The 13,186-nt window shown below is 61.3% G+C and overlaps 3 protein-coding genes across 3 annotated transcripts in view; 2 read left to right on the top strand and 1 right to left on the bottom strand.

Annotated features, from left to right (window-relative positions):
* LOC121343911 (E3 ubiquitin-protein ligase TRIM62) overlaps positions 1-3,985 on the top strand; it is a 5,328-nt gene extending 1,343 nt beyond the window's left edge. Inside the window, exons 2-6 of the mRNA XM_041419497.1 lie at positions 43-458; positions 1,434-1,529; positions 2,471-2,727; positions 2,801-2,916; positions 3,247-3,985. Coding sequence (XP_041275431.1) covers positions 51-458; positions 1,434-1,529; positions 2,471-2,727; positions 2,801-2,916; positions 3,247-3,797 — 1,428 coding nt within the window. The 5' untranslated portion in view covers positions 43-50 and the 3' untranslated portion in view covers positions 3,798-3,985. The remainder of the gene's footprint in view (positions 1-42; positions 459-1,433; positions 1,530-2,470; positions 2,728-2,800; positions 2,917-3,246) is intronic.
* Positions 3,986-5,655: 1,670 nt separating this feature from the next.
* On the top strand, positions 5,656-6,777 carry LOC121343938 (small vasohibin binding protein). The gene is made up of 3 exons (XM_041419542.1): positions 5,656-5,761; positions 6,391-6,512; positions 6,593-6,777. Exons 2-3 carry the CDS (start codon positions 6,393-6,395, stop codon positions 6,677-6,679), a joined length of 207 nt encoding a protein of 68 aa, XP_041275476.1. The 5' UTR covers positions 5,656-5,761; positions 6,391-6,392; the 3' UTR covers positions 6,680-6,777.
* Positions 6,778-7,645: 868 nt separating this feature from the next.
* TMEM269 (transmembrane protein 269) lies at positions 7,646-12,956 on the bottom strand. The gene is made up of 6 exons (XM_041419830.1): positions 12,903-12,956; positions 9,456-9,637; positions 8,362-8,459; positions 8,128-8,271; positions 7,857-8,057; positions 7,646-7,778 (listed from the first exon to the last, which is right to left on the bottom strand). Exons 1-6 carry the CDS (start codon positions 12,954-12,956, stop codon positions 7,669-7,671), a joined length of 789 nt encoding a protein of 262 aa, XP_041275764.1. The 3' UTR covers positions 7,646-7,668.
* Positions 12,957-13,186: the final 230 nt, after the last annotated feature.

Genomic DNA, 13,186 nt, shown 5'->3' with positions numbered 1-13,186 from the left:
CCCCTCTCCCCAGCCCCCCTGACCCCGTGCCCCTCTCCCCAGCCCCAGCCATGGCGTGCAGCCTCAAGGACGAGCTGCTGTGCTCCATCTGCCTGAGCATCTACCAGGACCCGGTGGGGCTGGGCTGCGAGCACTACTTCTGCCGCCGCTGCATCACGGAGCACTGGGTGCGCCAGGAGCCGCAGGGCACCCGCGACTGCCCCGAGTGCCGCCGCACCTTCCCCGAGCCCACGCTGGCCCCCAGCCTCAAGCTGGCCAACATCGTGGAGCGCTACAGCGCCTTCCCCCTGGACGCCATCCTGGGGGCCCAGCGCAGCCCCTTCCCCTGCAAGGACCACGAGAAGGTGAAGCTCTTCTGCCTCACCGACCGTGCCGTGGTCTGCTTCTTCTGTGACGAGCCGGCCGTGCACGAGCAGCACCAGGTCACCAACGTGGACGACGCCTTTGAGGAGCTGCAGGTGGGTCCCTGGGGGATTCCCTGCCCCGGGTGGCTCCTCGGGGCTGCTGTATCCGGCTGGTCCCTCTTGCTTCCCTGGTAGTGCCCTTCCCTTTTGTCCCTGCACCCATCCTGAGCCCGTGGCCATCAGTCTTGTGGCTTCCTCCCATCTGTCCGTCCCTGCACCTTCTTTTCCCTCTCAGGGTCAGCCCTGTGCCTTCCTTTTTTATGTCTGTCTGTCCCTGCACCCCATCTCTCACCTTTGGGGGTCAGTCTTGTGGCTTCTTCCAGTCTATCTGTCCCTGTACTCCTTTTCCTTCTCAGGGTCAGCCCTGTGCCTGCATCCTGTCATTCTGTCTGTCCCTGCACCCCTCCTGTCCCCATGGAGGTTTAGAGGGGTCAGTCCCATGGCTTCCTCTGGTCTGTCTGTCCCTGCAGCCCTCCTGCCCCTGTGGGGGTCATCCCTGTGCCATTTTCCTGCCTGTCCCTGTGTCCCTGCACCTCTTCTTTTCTTGTCAGGGTCAGTCCCATGCCTTTCCTCATCATCCTGACACCCCTCCTTTCTCCATGGGGGTCAGTCCTGTGACTTCCTCCTGCCCATGTGTCCCTGAACCCTGTATTTCCCTGTATTCCTTCTTTTCCCCACTGGAGTCAGTGCCATGGCTCCCTTCTGTCTGTCACTCACCCCTCCTGTCCTCACTAGGGTCAGCTCCATGCCTTCCTCCAGTGTGTCTGACCCCACAGCCCTTTGGTCTGCGTTGGAGCCAGCTCCCTCCATCCATCCATCCCTCCATCCCTCCATCCACCCATCCATCCACCCATCCATCCACATTTCTGCCACTGTCCCCCTGGGGTCCCCCTTCTCCATCGCCACTGGGACTCCTTGGGAACCCTCAAATCACCATAATCCCGTGGTTGGTTTGGGTGGGAAAGCTCCCTGTGGGATGCCTTTTTTCCCCAAATCACCTCTTTATGGGTTTTCCCTGCCTGTCCCCAGCGGGAGCTGAAGGAGCAGCTCCAGGGGCTGCAGGAGAGCGAGCGTGGCCACACAGAAGCCCTGCAGCTCCTCAAGAAGCAGCTGGCTGAGACCAAGGTACGTGTGAGGACACCACTGTCACCCCTGGGGACCCCCAAAGCAGAACTGGGATCATTGCACCCCGATGACACCCCAACCCTGACTCTCACCAGCCTGCTATTGTAACTTCCAAACACTCCAAACTGTGCAATTTCATGGATTTGCCCCATTTTTTCCTTCTGTGGTACCCCAGTGGGGCTGCTCATCCCTCTGTAATTTCCTGCAGTGGTGCTTTGATTTATCTTTTTAAGTAATTTAATTATCTCCTCACTCAAGGGTTCAATGTCTAGTGAGGTTCAATTTTCTTCCTGTCCCCACCAGCAAGTGAGGTGGGGTTTTTTAGGTTTTAGTGTTTGGTTTTTTTAGTTTTGGTTTCTTGGGGCTTTTTTAGGGGGTTTTAAGGCATAATTTGAGGAATTTTACAAGTTTAGTAGAGGGTTTTCAGGGGTTTTTTAAGGGTTCTTAAAAGATCTCTTTAAAGGTTCTTTAAGAATTCTTTAAGAGCTCTGTAAAGTTTTTTGTGAGGTTTTTTCAGGGTTCTTTTGGGGATTGTTTTAAGGTTCTTTGGAAGGTTCTTTTGTGGTTCTTTTAGGTTTCTTGGGGAAATTTCTTAAGGTGCTTTTTTAGGATCTTTGGGGGTTCTTTTAGATTCTTCAGAAGGTTCTTTTAGGCTTTCTTTAGGGTTCATGGGGGTTCTTTGTAAGGTTCTTTGGGAGGTTTTTTAGGGTGCTTTTAGGTTTTTTTGGGGAGGTTCTCCTAGGGTTCTTCAGAAAGCTCTTTGGGTGGTCCTTCTAGGATCCTTTTAGTCCATTTTTTTAAGGGTGCACGCTCAAATCCACCCTTGTAGCCCCCAGAATTCCCTGATCTGATGCCCTTCTAGATATTTATTTGGGGATTAAGGAACTCCTGGATTGACCAGCAGAGCTTTGGGTGCTCCTAACCCCCCGTTGCACCCCAAGTCCTCAGCCAAGAGCCTGCGGGCGACCATCGGGGAGGCGTTTGAGCGGCTGCACCGGCTGCTGCGGGAGCGGCAGAAGGCCATGCTGGAGGAGCTGGAGGCCGACACGGCGCGCACGCTCAGCGACATCGAGCACAAGATCCAGCGCTACAGCCAGCAGCTGCGCAAGGTCCAGGAGGGCACCCAGATCCTGCAGGAGCGCCTGGCCGAGGCGGATAAACACGTCTTCCTGGCCGGCGTGGCGTCCCTCTCTGAGAGGTGGGTGGTGACGAGGGGATGGCGGGGTCCCTGGTGTCACCCCCGCCTCGGCACCGTGTGTTCTTCTCTGCAGGCTGAAGGGGAAGATCCACGAGACCAACCTGACCTATGAGGACTTTCCCACCTCCAAGTACATGGGCCCGCTGCAGTACACCATCTGGAAATCCCTCTTCCAGGACATCCATCCTGGTGAGGGCGCGGGGATGGGGGAGTAGCAGGGGACGGGGAGGTCACCAGGGACAGGAACACATTAATGAGGGATGGGGAAGGGGACATCACCTGGGAGGGAATGGGATGTCACTGACAAGGGACATTGCTGCCGAGGGTCTGGGACGTCAGTGATGAGGAGCAGGACACACCAGTGAGGGACAGGGACCAAGGGATGAGCATGGGGACAGGACACCCCAGTGAAGGATGGGGACAGGGCCACCCCGGTGACCTTCCCCCCATGCCGGTCGTCACCCCGGGCTGGCTCCAGAGCTGCACTAACCCTCGTTCCCCCCGTCCCTGCCGTGCCAGTGCCAGCAGCGCTGACGCTGGACCCCGGCACTGCCCACCACCGCCTCATCCTGTCGGACGACTGCACCATCGTGGCCTACGGCAACCTGCACCCGCAGCCGCTGCAGGACTCGCCGCGGCGCTTTGACGTGGAGGTGTCGGTGCTGGGCGCCGAGGCCTTCGGTGCCGGGGTGCACTACTGGGAGGTGGTGGTGTCCGAAAAAACCCAGTGGATGATCGGCCTGGCCCACGAGGCCGTGACCCGCAAGGGCAGCATCCAGATCCAGCCGAGCCGCGGGTTCTACTGCATCGTGATGCACGACGGGAACCAGTACAGCGCCTGCACCGAGCCCTGGACGCGGCTCAACGTCAAGGGCAAGCTGGAGAAGGTGGGCGTCTTCCTGGACTACGACAAGGGGCTCCTCATCTTCTACAACGCCGACGACATGTCCTGGCTCTACACCTTCCGGGAGAGGTTTCCCGGGAAGCTGTGCTCGTATTTTAGTCCTGGGCAGAGCCACGCCAACGGGAAGAACGTCCAGCCGCTGCGGATCAACACTGTCCGTATCTAGCGGGGGTTTTTGGGGTGTCCCCCGGCCCTGACGGGTGTTTTACCCCTCCAGGAACTGGTCCCGGTGCTGGGCAGGATCTGGCATTCCGCCTGCTTCTCTGGGTCCTGTGCTTCCAGGGAATCCCAGTGCAGGGGGCTGGGATATGGCAATAAAGGATTTGGAGAGAAGGGGCTGGGTGGTGGAGAGCCCCAGGGTGGGGGGAGTGGGCTGGGGGCACTGTGGGGTGCTGTGGCAGGGGTCTGTCACCATGCCAGGGGTGCCACACTGTGCTGGGGCATTGTGCCCTGGTCTGTGCCATGGCAGGGGTGTGTCACCATGCCGGGGGTGCCACACTGTGCTGGGGCATTGTGCCCTGGTCTGTGCCATGGCAGAGGTGTGTCACTGTACCGGGGGTGCCACACTGTGCTGGGGCATTGTGCCCTGGTCTGTGCCATGGCAGAGGTGTGTCACTGTACCGGGGGTGCCACACTGTGCTGGGGCATTGTGCCTTGGTTTGTGACACTGCCACGGCAGGGGTCTGTCACCATGCTGGGGGTGCCATGGGTGTCACACCGTGCCGGGGGTCACCATGCCGTGGGACATGCACTGTGACACGTGTGCCACATGAACAGCACTGTGCCCTGCTGTGCCATGCCATACATGCTGTGCCAGCCCTGGGCAGGGCTCCGTGTGTCAGTGTGGGGACACTGCGTGCATTGGAATGTGCAGGGGGTGTGTGGGCGCTGGGCTGGGTAGGGTGGGCTGTACAGAGGCTCTGGGATATGGGGAGTGGGCTGCACACAGGGGGTGCTCTGTGCTGTGTTGGGTGGGCTGTGCAGGGGTGTGGGGTTGTGTGTGGGGGCTCTGTGGGGCTGTCTGTATGGAGGTGGGCTAGGCAGGGGTATGGTATATGGAGGGAGAGACCTAGGGGCTGAGCTGTGTGGGGCAGTGCTGCAGAGGGGTGGGCTGTACCCACCCGGAGTGACTGAAGGGGGAGATGTTTGGGGCCTGGGCTGTGCCAGGACTGTGGTGTAACAGGGGAGATGCGTGCTGTACAGGGGCTGAGCTGTATATGGAGGGATGGTGATGTACAGGGCTGGGCTGTCATTAGGTACGGGGTGATATGTAAGGGTGGGCTGTATGGGGGCTGCTGTGGCACACACGACAGTGGGGCACTGGGGGGATCTCCAGGGGGTGGCACACACCAGTACAGGACAGTGGGGCCAAGGGGGTGCTGTGTAGGGGGTGGCACACACCAGTCCAGGACAGTGGGGCCAAGGGGGTGCTGTGTAGGGGGTGGCACACACCAGTCCAGGACAGTGGGGCCAAGGGGGTGCTGTGTAGGGGGTGGCACACACCAGTCCAGGACAGTGGGGCCAAGGGGGTGCTGTGTAGGGGGTGGCACACACCAGTCCAGGACAGTGGGGCCAAGGGGGTGCTGTGTAGGGGGTGGCACACACCAGTCCAGGACAGTGGGGCCAAGGGGGTGCTGTGTAGGGGGTGGCACACACCAGTCCAGGACAGTGGGGCCAAGGGGGTGCTGTGTAGGGGGTGGCACACACCAGTCCAGGACAGTGGGGCCAAGGGGGTGCTGTGTAGGGGGTGGCACACACCAGTCCAGGACAGTGGGGCCAAGGGGGTGCTGTGTAGGGGGTGGCACACACCAGTCCAGGACAGTGGGGCCAAGGGGGTGCTGTGTAGGGGGTGGCACACACCAGTCCAGGACAGTGGGGCCAAGGGGGTGCTGTGTAGGGGGTGGCACACACCAGTCCAGGACAGTGGGGCCAAGGGGGTGCTGTGTAGGGGGTGGCACACACCAGTACAGGACAGTGGGGCCAAGGGGGGGGCACTGGGAGCCGCACCCGCCGCCAGGCGGCGCTGTGGCGCCCGGTCCGCGCGATCCGCGCGTGCGCCCAGGGCGGACAATCGAGCGCCGAAAGGCGGAAGGGGTCCGCTGCCATCTTGCCCCGGGCGCAGCCCCTCCGGTACCGGCGAACGCGGGGGGCTGGGGGAGAGAGGGGCTTCAGTGGTTCGGCTGCGGCAGTCAGGGGGCTCCGGGGGGCTGGAGGAGCCAGGGGCCTGAGGGCTTCGGCTGCGGCAGTCGGGGGGCACCGGGGCCTTGGAGAGGGCTGAGGGAGTCGGGGGCTGAGGCGTTCTGTGGGCCTGGGAAGGACCTTGTTGGGCGCTGAGGGTGGGGGTTGGGGAACTGGGATCTCTGGGGGTTTGGGGGAGGCTGTAGGGCATGGAGGGGCGCCTTGTGGGGCACTGAAGGGTGAGGGGTTTGGGCAAATTGTGGTTTATGAGGGGTTGGGGAGGTGGAGAGGGCTGTGAGGGGCCTGGGGGGCTTCGGTGGTCTCTGTGGGCAATGGGGCTTTGGGGGGGACGTGTCCTCGGAGCTCCAGAGGGGGTTGGGGGTCTCATGTGAGGCTTACGCTGCATTGGGGGTCACCTGTGGGGCTCAGAGTGGGTTTGGGGGTCACCTCGGGATGGATTTGGGGAGTTCCCTGTGAGGATGCCATTGGGACACCCCCTGTGAGCCTCGGCTGTCTGGGGTGTCACGGGGGGGCCGTGCGGGTGTCACGGGGGTCCCGGTGACCCCCCGCCACGGTCGCAGCCATGGATCCGGGCGCGGGGGCGCGGAAGGAGCGGCCGAAGCCGCGGGAGCCAGCGGCTCGCCTGGAGAAGGCCAAGCAGAGGTCGGCACAGCAGGAGCTGAAGCAGCGGCAGCGGGCGGAGGTGGGAGCGCGGGCGTGGGGAGGGACGCGGCCCGAGCCGCGGCCGAGCCCCCTCTGCCATCCGCCCTTTCCCAACCCCAGATCTACGCCCTGAACCGGGTGATGACGGAGCTGGAGCAGCAGCAGTTCGACTCCTTCTGCAAGCAGATGCAGGGATCCGGGGAATGACAGCCCGGCCTCTGCCCTACCCCCCCTTTTCTAACCCCCCGGTATTTATTATCAAATCGCCCTTTTTGTATCAATAAAATCTGTGCTGGTTCTCTGTCTCCCGGCTCCTGCGTGCTCCGGGTGCGAATGGCGTGGGGAGGCCGGAGCAGGGCCGAGGCCAGAGCAGCTGCAGCGCCGGGTGCCAGCTCCAGCCGCGGCCCCGCCCCGACATTCCCAGCCGCAGGGAAGGGTCCTGCCCTCCCGGAGCTGGGGGCTATCCCAGGGGGACGCAGCAGGAGCCACATCCCGCAGCTGCTCCTGCCGCCAGAGCCTCCCCGGGGATTCCAAGTGTTTCTGCAGCACCAGGTTTGACCTTCGCTTCCTTCCTCCACCCACACCCTCTGTGCTCCAGCCGCCGCTGTCCGGAGCTTTCCAGAGACTTTGGATCAGTCCTGCTTCCCCCTTTCCCTGCCCCAGCGGTGTCACACTCAGGGGGTGAAAATAAACCACATTTGGGATGGTGTTTCCCTGCAGCCACGGATTAAGTGGTAAATTCCAAACTGTTCCCAGAGAATCCCATTTCGGAAACCCTCTGGAAGTTTGATCAGCGTCTTCCTCCTCCCACCCAGGGAGGGCTTTCCTTACTTTTGGAGTGTGAACCTCCCTTTGTAATGAATTCCCCCAGGACAGTGTGAGCGATCCCTAAACTTCAGTTTCCTGTGCAGAGGAGGGTTTGGGGGTCTCTCGTCAGGGCAAACTCAATTTCCTGTTCCCCAAGGCTTTGGAGGTCTCTGCTGTTGGTGTGGGGGGCTGGGGGTTCCCTCAATCCCCCCAAAGGACAGGGATTTTGGGCCTTCCCTGAAGTGGAGCCTGTCTCTTTTTTTACCTTAGCAGGCTCCTTTTGCCACCTGGATTCAGTGGGAAGAGCGAAGGGAGGAAGCAGCACGCGAAGCAAGGACGAGGAGATAAGGATGAGGATGAGGAAGGCTTTACTAGGCTCTAGGGAGGGCTCAGGCCTTGCAGCTCCAGAGGGCGAAGGGGAAGACGATGTAGGACGTGGCCCAGGCCAGGCAATAAACCGCAGCCACCGCCGTCGGTGCCAGCAGGACAGCCACCACCCCTAGGGAGCGGGAGAATCCTTGGGGATCTGCTCTGCCTCCCTGCACCACCATCCCGAGTGGGCCGTCCCCGTCCTTACCTCCAGCATAAACCAGTTTCTTCCAGAGCTGTGACTCCAGCACCCTGTCGTGGGGGTAGAAGCCGCAGTCGGCCATGAACAGGACCATGGCAGCCGCGGCGACGCGGAGCAGGGCCACGTGTCCCCCGGTGAGCAGGAAGGTGCTGACCAGCAGCGCCGAGGCGTAGGGGCAGGGCAGCCCTCGGTAGGTGAAGGGGATCCCTGTGGGGTGTCAGGAGTTCAATGTGGGGGCTAAAACCCCAGGCCCCCCACCCCCAGGGGCTCATCTTACCGCTGGAGAAGAAGCAGAGGCGGGCGAAGACGGCCAGCACGTAGGCGAGGGTCAGCAGCCCCCCCAGCACACCCTGGGGCTGCAGCAACAGCGCCGTGCCCAGCCCGAACGTGGTGAAATCGGCAAAGTCATCCAGCTTGGCACCTGTGGGGGCAGCCAGGGGCAGGTGCCAGGTGGGCACCGGGCACAGGGGACGCCCCTGGGGTCACCCCTGGGCCGGGGGGACGCACTCACCCAGTGCCGAGCAGGCGTCGAGCTGCCGGGCCACGGCCCCGTCGGCCAGATCCAGCAGGAAGCCCAGGAGCAGCAGCCAGCAGGAGTACTGGTATTGCCTGGGGGGAAACCCCATTTCTCAGCCCCTGTTCCCCTCTTTTTCATCCCATTTCTCCCTTGTTTAGCCCCATCTGTTGAGAGTGGAGGTAAGCCCAGCCACCAGGTTGGCCACAGAGAGAGCAAAACTGGGATGATCTCCACACATCCTATCTTTGCCTTCTTTCCCCTTTTTTCCAGCAGAATCAGGGTGATCCCCACTTTACAACCTGCTTTTTCCTTTTCTTTTTTTTCCCCATTTTCCCTCTTCTGCCCTGTCCACTTCCTTTGGATGGAGGAGAGCCTGACCTCAGAGGCTGGCAGAAGCAGGGTGATCCCCACTTTACAACCTGCTTTTTCCTTTTCTTTTTTTTCCCCATTTTCCCTCTTCTGCCCTGTCCACTTCCTTTGGATGGAGGAGAGCCTGACCTCAGATCCAATGGAGGGAGCAGATCCAAGGTGACCCCCACTTCCCAACTCTTTTCACCACATTTACACATTTTTCAGCATATTTCCTCCTTTTTCATCACATTTCCCCCATTTTCCAGAAAAACTGGGGTGACCCCCACTTCTCAACCCTCTTTTCCACCCCTTTTCAGCCCATTTCCTCCATTTTCCTCCCTCATCTATTGATGCTGCAGAGGCCAAAGGTGAGGAGCCTTTGACCATGGAGAGAGCCAAACCACAGTGTCCCCCACTTTTCTACCCAATTTTCACCCTATTTCCTTCTTTCCTCCCCCCCTTTCCCCCTTTTTCCAGTAAACCACACTTTTCTATCATCTTTGCCCTCCCATTTCCCCCTTTTTTCCAGAAAAACCAGGGTGACTCCAAATTCCATGCATATTTTTCACCACATTTCCTCTGTTTTTATCCCATTTCCCCTGTTTTTTCCCCACCTATTGAAGCTGCAGAGGCTGGAGGGGAGCCTGCCCGCCAGCTTGGCCACAGGGAGAGCACAGCCAGGGTGACCCCCACTCCCCAGCCCCGTTTTTCACCCCGTTTTTCCCGGTTTCCCCCACCTGTTGACGCTGCAGAGGATGGAGGAGAGCCCAGCCAGGAGGTTGGCCACGGAGAGCCCGTTGGCCGCGTTTTTCCGGAGGAATTCCAGTGCCCGGCCCCGTCCCGCTTGCTCGCTCAGCACCAGCTTCTTGGTGGACTGGAAAATACCTACAACCCCCAGCGTGTTCCAACCAGGGAGGGGCTACAGCCCCCCCAAAACATAGCAGGTTGGTGCAGGGGGTCCCCCTCCTCAAACCAAAATCCCCCAAAATCTGTTTAGGAAGCAGCAGGGGATTGATTTGTGCAAGCTCTGCTGCTGAGCTCCCCACCGGCGGCCAAAAATGGAATAAAAGAGGCCAAAAAAGCAAAGAAATGAATAAAAGAACCGTAAAATATAATAAAATAAAGACAAATTAAGCCAAACCCAAGCTTAGACTAAAAGCCAACCCCGGTTTAAGCTCTATGGATCTTATATACCTATCGGGCTAAGCTTTAGGGAAAGAATTTAAGGGTCCTGTCCTTTGCCCCCCGCCTTTGCCGTGTCCCAAAGCCAGGCAGATCCTTCATCTGAAAGAAAACAGCACGTCAGAGCAAGACAAACCCCCCGAGCCCCCTCAGAGCCCCCCCGAGCCGCTCCGTCGCCGGAATGCCACCAGAACAGCTCCCCAGGTGGGAAAACCAGGAAGAGCCGCGGGAGAGCCGAGGTGCCGGGGGTCGGCGGCTCCGAGCCGGGAGCGACCTTTGGACACCGCGCCCGGAGCCGCCGGCACGGGCTGAGCCGGGGAAATCCCCCCTGAGCCCCGCACGGCGCTCCGCTCCTGCCGGAACCGGGCACTTTTGGGGGGCCTGAGGCCGTGCTGGGTGCTGCTCCCCACCTTTATCCCTCAGTTTGGGGTGAGTTTGGGGATTTTCGACAGCTACATTTTCGGGATTTGCCGTCCCTTCCCAGCGCCGGGCAGGATCGGGGCCCCGGGAATGTTCCGGAGCTGTCGCAGCACCGGATCCAGGCACCTGTGAGCGTCACAGCACCCGGGCACAGCCGGGGCTCCCGAGCTCGCCCGACCCTGGAGTTTCTCGCCCCAAAATCCAAGTGCCGGGATGGGAGGGAATTCCTTAGCCCTGCGCAGCTCCCGCTGCTTTTATCCCTACTTTGGGGGCAAAGCAAGGTGATTTTGGTTCTTCCCAGGTGCGTTAGGAGGGGGTTGTGCCCCCAGGGCTATCTCAGCCCCCCCAAGGCACAGGGAAAAGGGGTTCAGCCACAGCAAGTGCAAAGTTAACCTATTTGGGGGGGCAATGCATGTATTTTACAGTTTTCTGCCCCAATAACCCTAATTTTTCTACTAACCCCCTCCAAATGATGATTTTTAGGGATGGGGGACACGTCGCAAAGGGGCCGATTATCATCCAGGTGACACTTACCGACCGGCGGTGACACCATCCACATGGCAGCGGCGGCTGTGGCAGCAGTGACAGTGACGCCCCGGCGAGGGGAAACTGAGGCAGGGGCCGCTCCGTGGGGCTCCGCGCGGTGCCGCGTTATATAAGGAAAAGCCTCTCGGGCTGAGTCACCCGGCGGGGGTGGGTCCGGCCAGAGGCCACGGACACGGACACGGGGGGTTCGCAGCCGCTTGGCACCACCGGCGAGGGAGGAGCTGCCCCGGGGGGCCGGGGGGCCATGCCAGGCTCGCGGTGCCCCTGCCAGCCTCCCAGCGCCCCTGCCAGCCTCCCAGTGCCCACGCCAGGCTCGCAGCACCGGTGCCAGGCTTGCAGTGCTTGTGCCAACCCTGCAGCGCGTAGGGGGTGGCACACACACCCGTGCCAGGCTCGCAGCACCCGTGCCCAGCCGCAGCACTGGTGCCAGGCTCGCAGCACCCACACCGTGCCCACAACAGCAGGACCGGGCTGGCAGCACCCATGGTGCACTGATAGCACCTGTATCACACTCACAGCACGGGCGTCTCACTGATAACACCTGCACAGGCTCACAGCTCCCTTGTCACTCTGGTAACACCTGGATCAGTGGCACAGCACTGATTCCAGGCTCACTCCTCACCTTGTCCAGGTGTGGACCACCCGTGCCATGCTCACAGCACCTTTGCCAGCTTTGGAGCCCCTTTGGCAGGCTCACACCACCCACACCCAGCTCATGGCACCCATCCCACACCCCCAGCACCCATCCCACACTCCAGCACCCATCCCGCACTCATGGAACACATGCCAGGCTCTCAGAGCCCATCCCAGGATTGCACCATCCGTGCCAGTCTCACAGCACCCATATCCTGCTCACAACACCCCTGGCAGGCTAACAGTACTCACACCGTGCTTTGTATTGCCCTTGCCAGGCTCACAGCACCCACCCCACCCTCACAGCACCCACCTCCCCCTCACAGCACCCATGCCAGGCTCACAGCACCCACCTCCCCCTCACAGCACCCATGCCAGGCTCACAGCACCCATATCCTGCTCACAACCCCCCTGGCAGGCTAACAGGACTCACACCGTGCTTTGTATTGCCCTTGCCAGGCTCACAGCACCCATATCCTGCTCACAACCCCCCTGGCAGGCTAACAGGACTCACACCGTGCTTTGTATTGCCCTTGCCAGGCTCACAGCACCCATATCCTGCTCACAACCCCCCTGGCAGGCTAACAGGACTCACACCGTGCTTTGTATTGCCCTTGCCAGGCTCACAGCACCCATATCCTGCTCACAACCCCCCTGGCAGGCTAACAGGACTCACACCGTGCTTTGTATTGCCCTTGCCAGGCTCACAGCACCCACCCCTCACTCACAGCATGCACGCCTCTCTCACAGGACCTCTGCCAGGTGTGTACCACCTGTATTTGTGCCATGCTTGTAGCACCATGGCACTCACAGCATCCACACCAGTCCCACGACACCCACACCAGTCCCACACCCCCACACCAGCCCCTGGCACTGCCACACCTGTCCCTGCACCCCACTGCCACCACAGGGTGATTGCACCCAAAAGGTGTCACCACCCGGTGCCATCCCACCAACAATTCACAGCCATAGCATGGGGGGCACAGCTGGTGTCCCCCACCCTCACCCCCTGCGCTGGGCTGGGTCCCCTTTTCCGCCACCCTGGGCCTGTGCCAGGTGGCCCCAACTTGTGCAAGGGTGTCACGAGCTGGGGGAGCTCGGCCTCCCCCTCCCCTGGAGCAAAGGGCCGGCGATAGCGAGGGGCTGCCGGGGCAGGCGACGCCGGGGCCACCAGCGGGAGAGCAAAGGTCCCCGAGGACACGGTGACAAGGAGCCCATAAAACTTATACAGCCCTGGTGCTGGAATTTTCCACCCAGATCCCGGCGGGAATTGGGGGGTGCTGCAGAGCCCATGGTTGCGGGGTCCCAGGGTGAGGGGAGGGCCCTGGGGTGCCCGTTGGGGGGTCCCAGGGTGCTGGTCACGGCGGGGGCGCCGGTGAAAGGGCTCTTTGTTCGCTGGTCACGCGCTGGTGCCGGCGGTTGCGAAGCGACAGCCAGGACAGGAGGGCCACGGCCATGGGCGTCCAGCCCTGGGGCACCCCAAGGGGGCCGTCCCGCAGCCCCGGGGGGGCCCAGCCCCGTGGGGGCACAGCCCATCACTGGGTGCCCGTCACCGTGGCACCGGGGCAGTGCCGGTGTCCTCAGGGCACCCAGAGCCACCGCGCCGAGGTGTCTTGGGGTGTCTTTGGCAGCAGGTGCCCATGCCCATGGCACAGGGCGCTTCGGGGTGCTTGCTGCTGTGTCACCG

The sequence above is a fragment of the Onychostruthus taczanowskii genome, unplaced genomic scaffold, assembly GCF_017590055.1.
Source record: "Onychostruthus taczanowskii isolate IOZ18803 unplaced genomic scaffold, ASM1759005v1 scaffold61, whole genome shotgun sequence".
Classification (NCBI taxonomy): Eukaryota; Metazoa; Chordata; class Aves; order Passeriformes; family Passeridae; genus Onychostruthus; species Onychostruthus taczanowskii.
The sequence above is the reverse complement of the archived record's forward strand: the minus strand, read 5'-3'. Positions and strand labels throughout refer to the sequence as shown.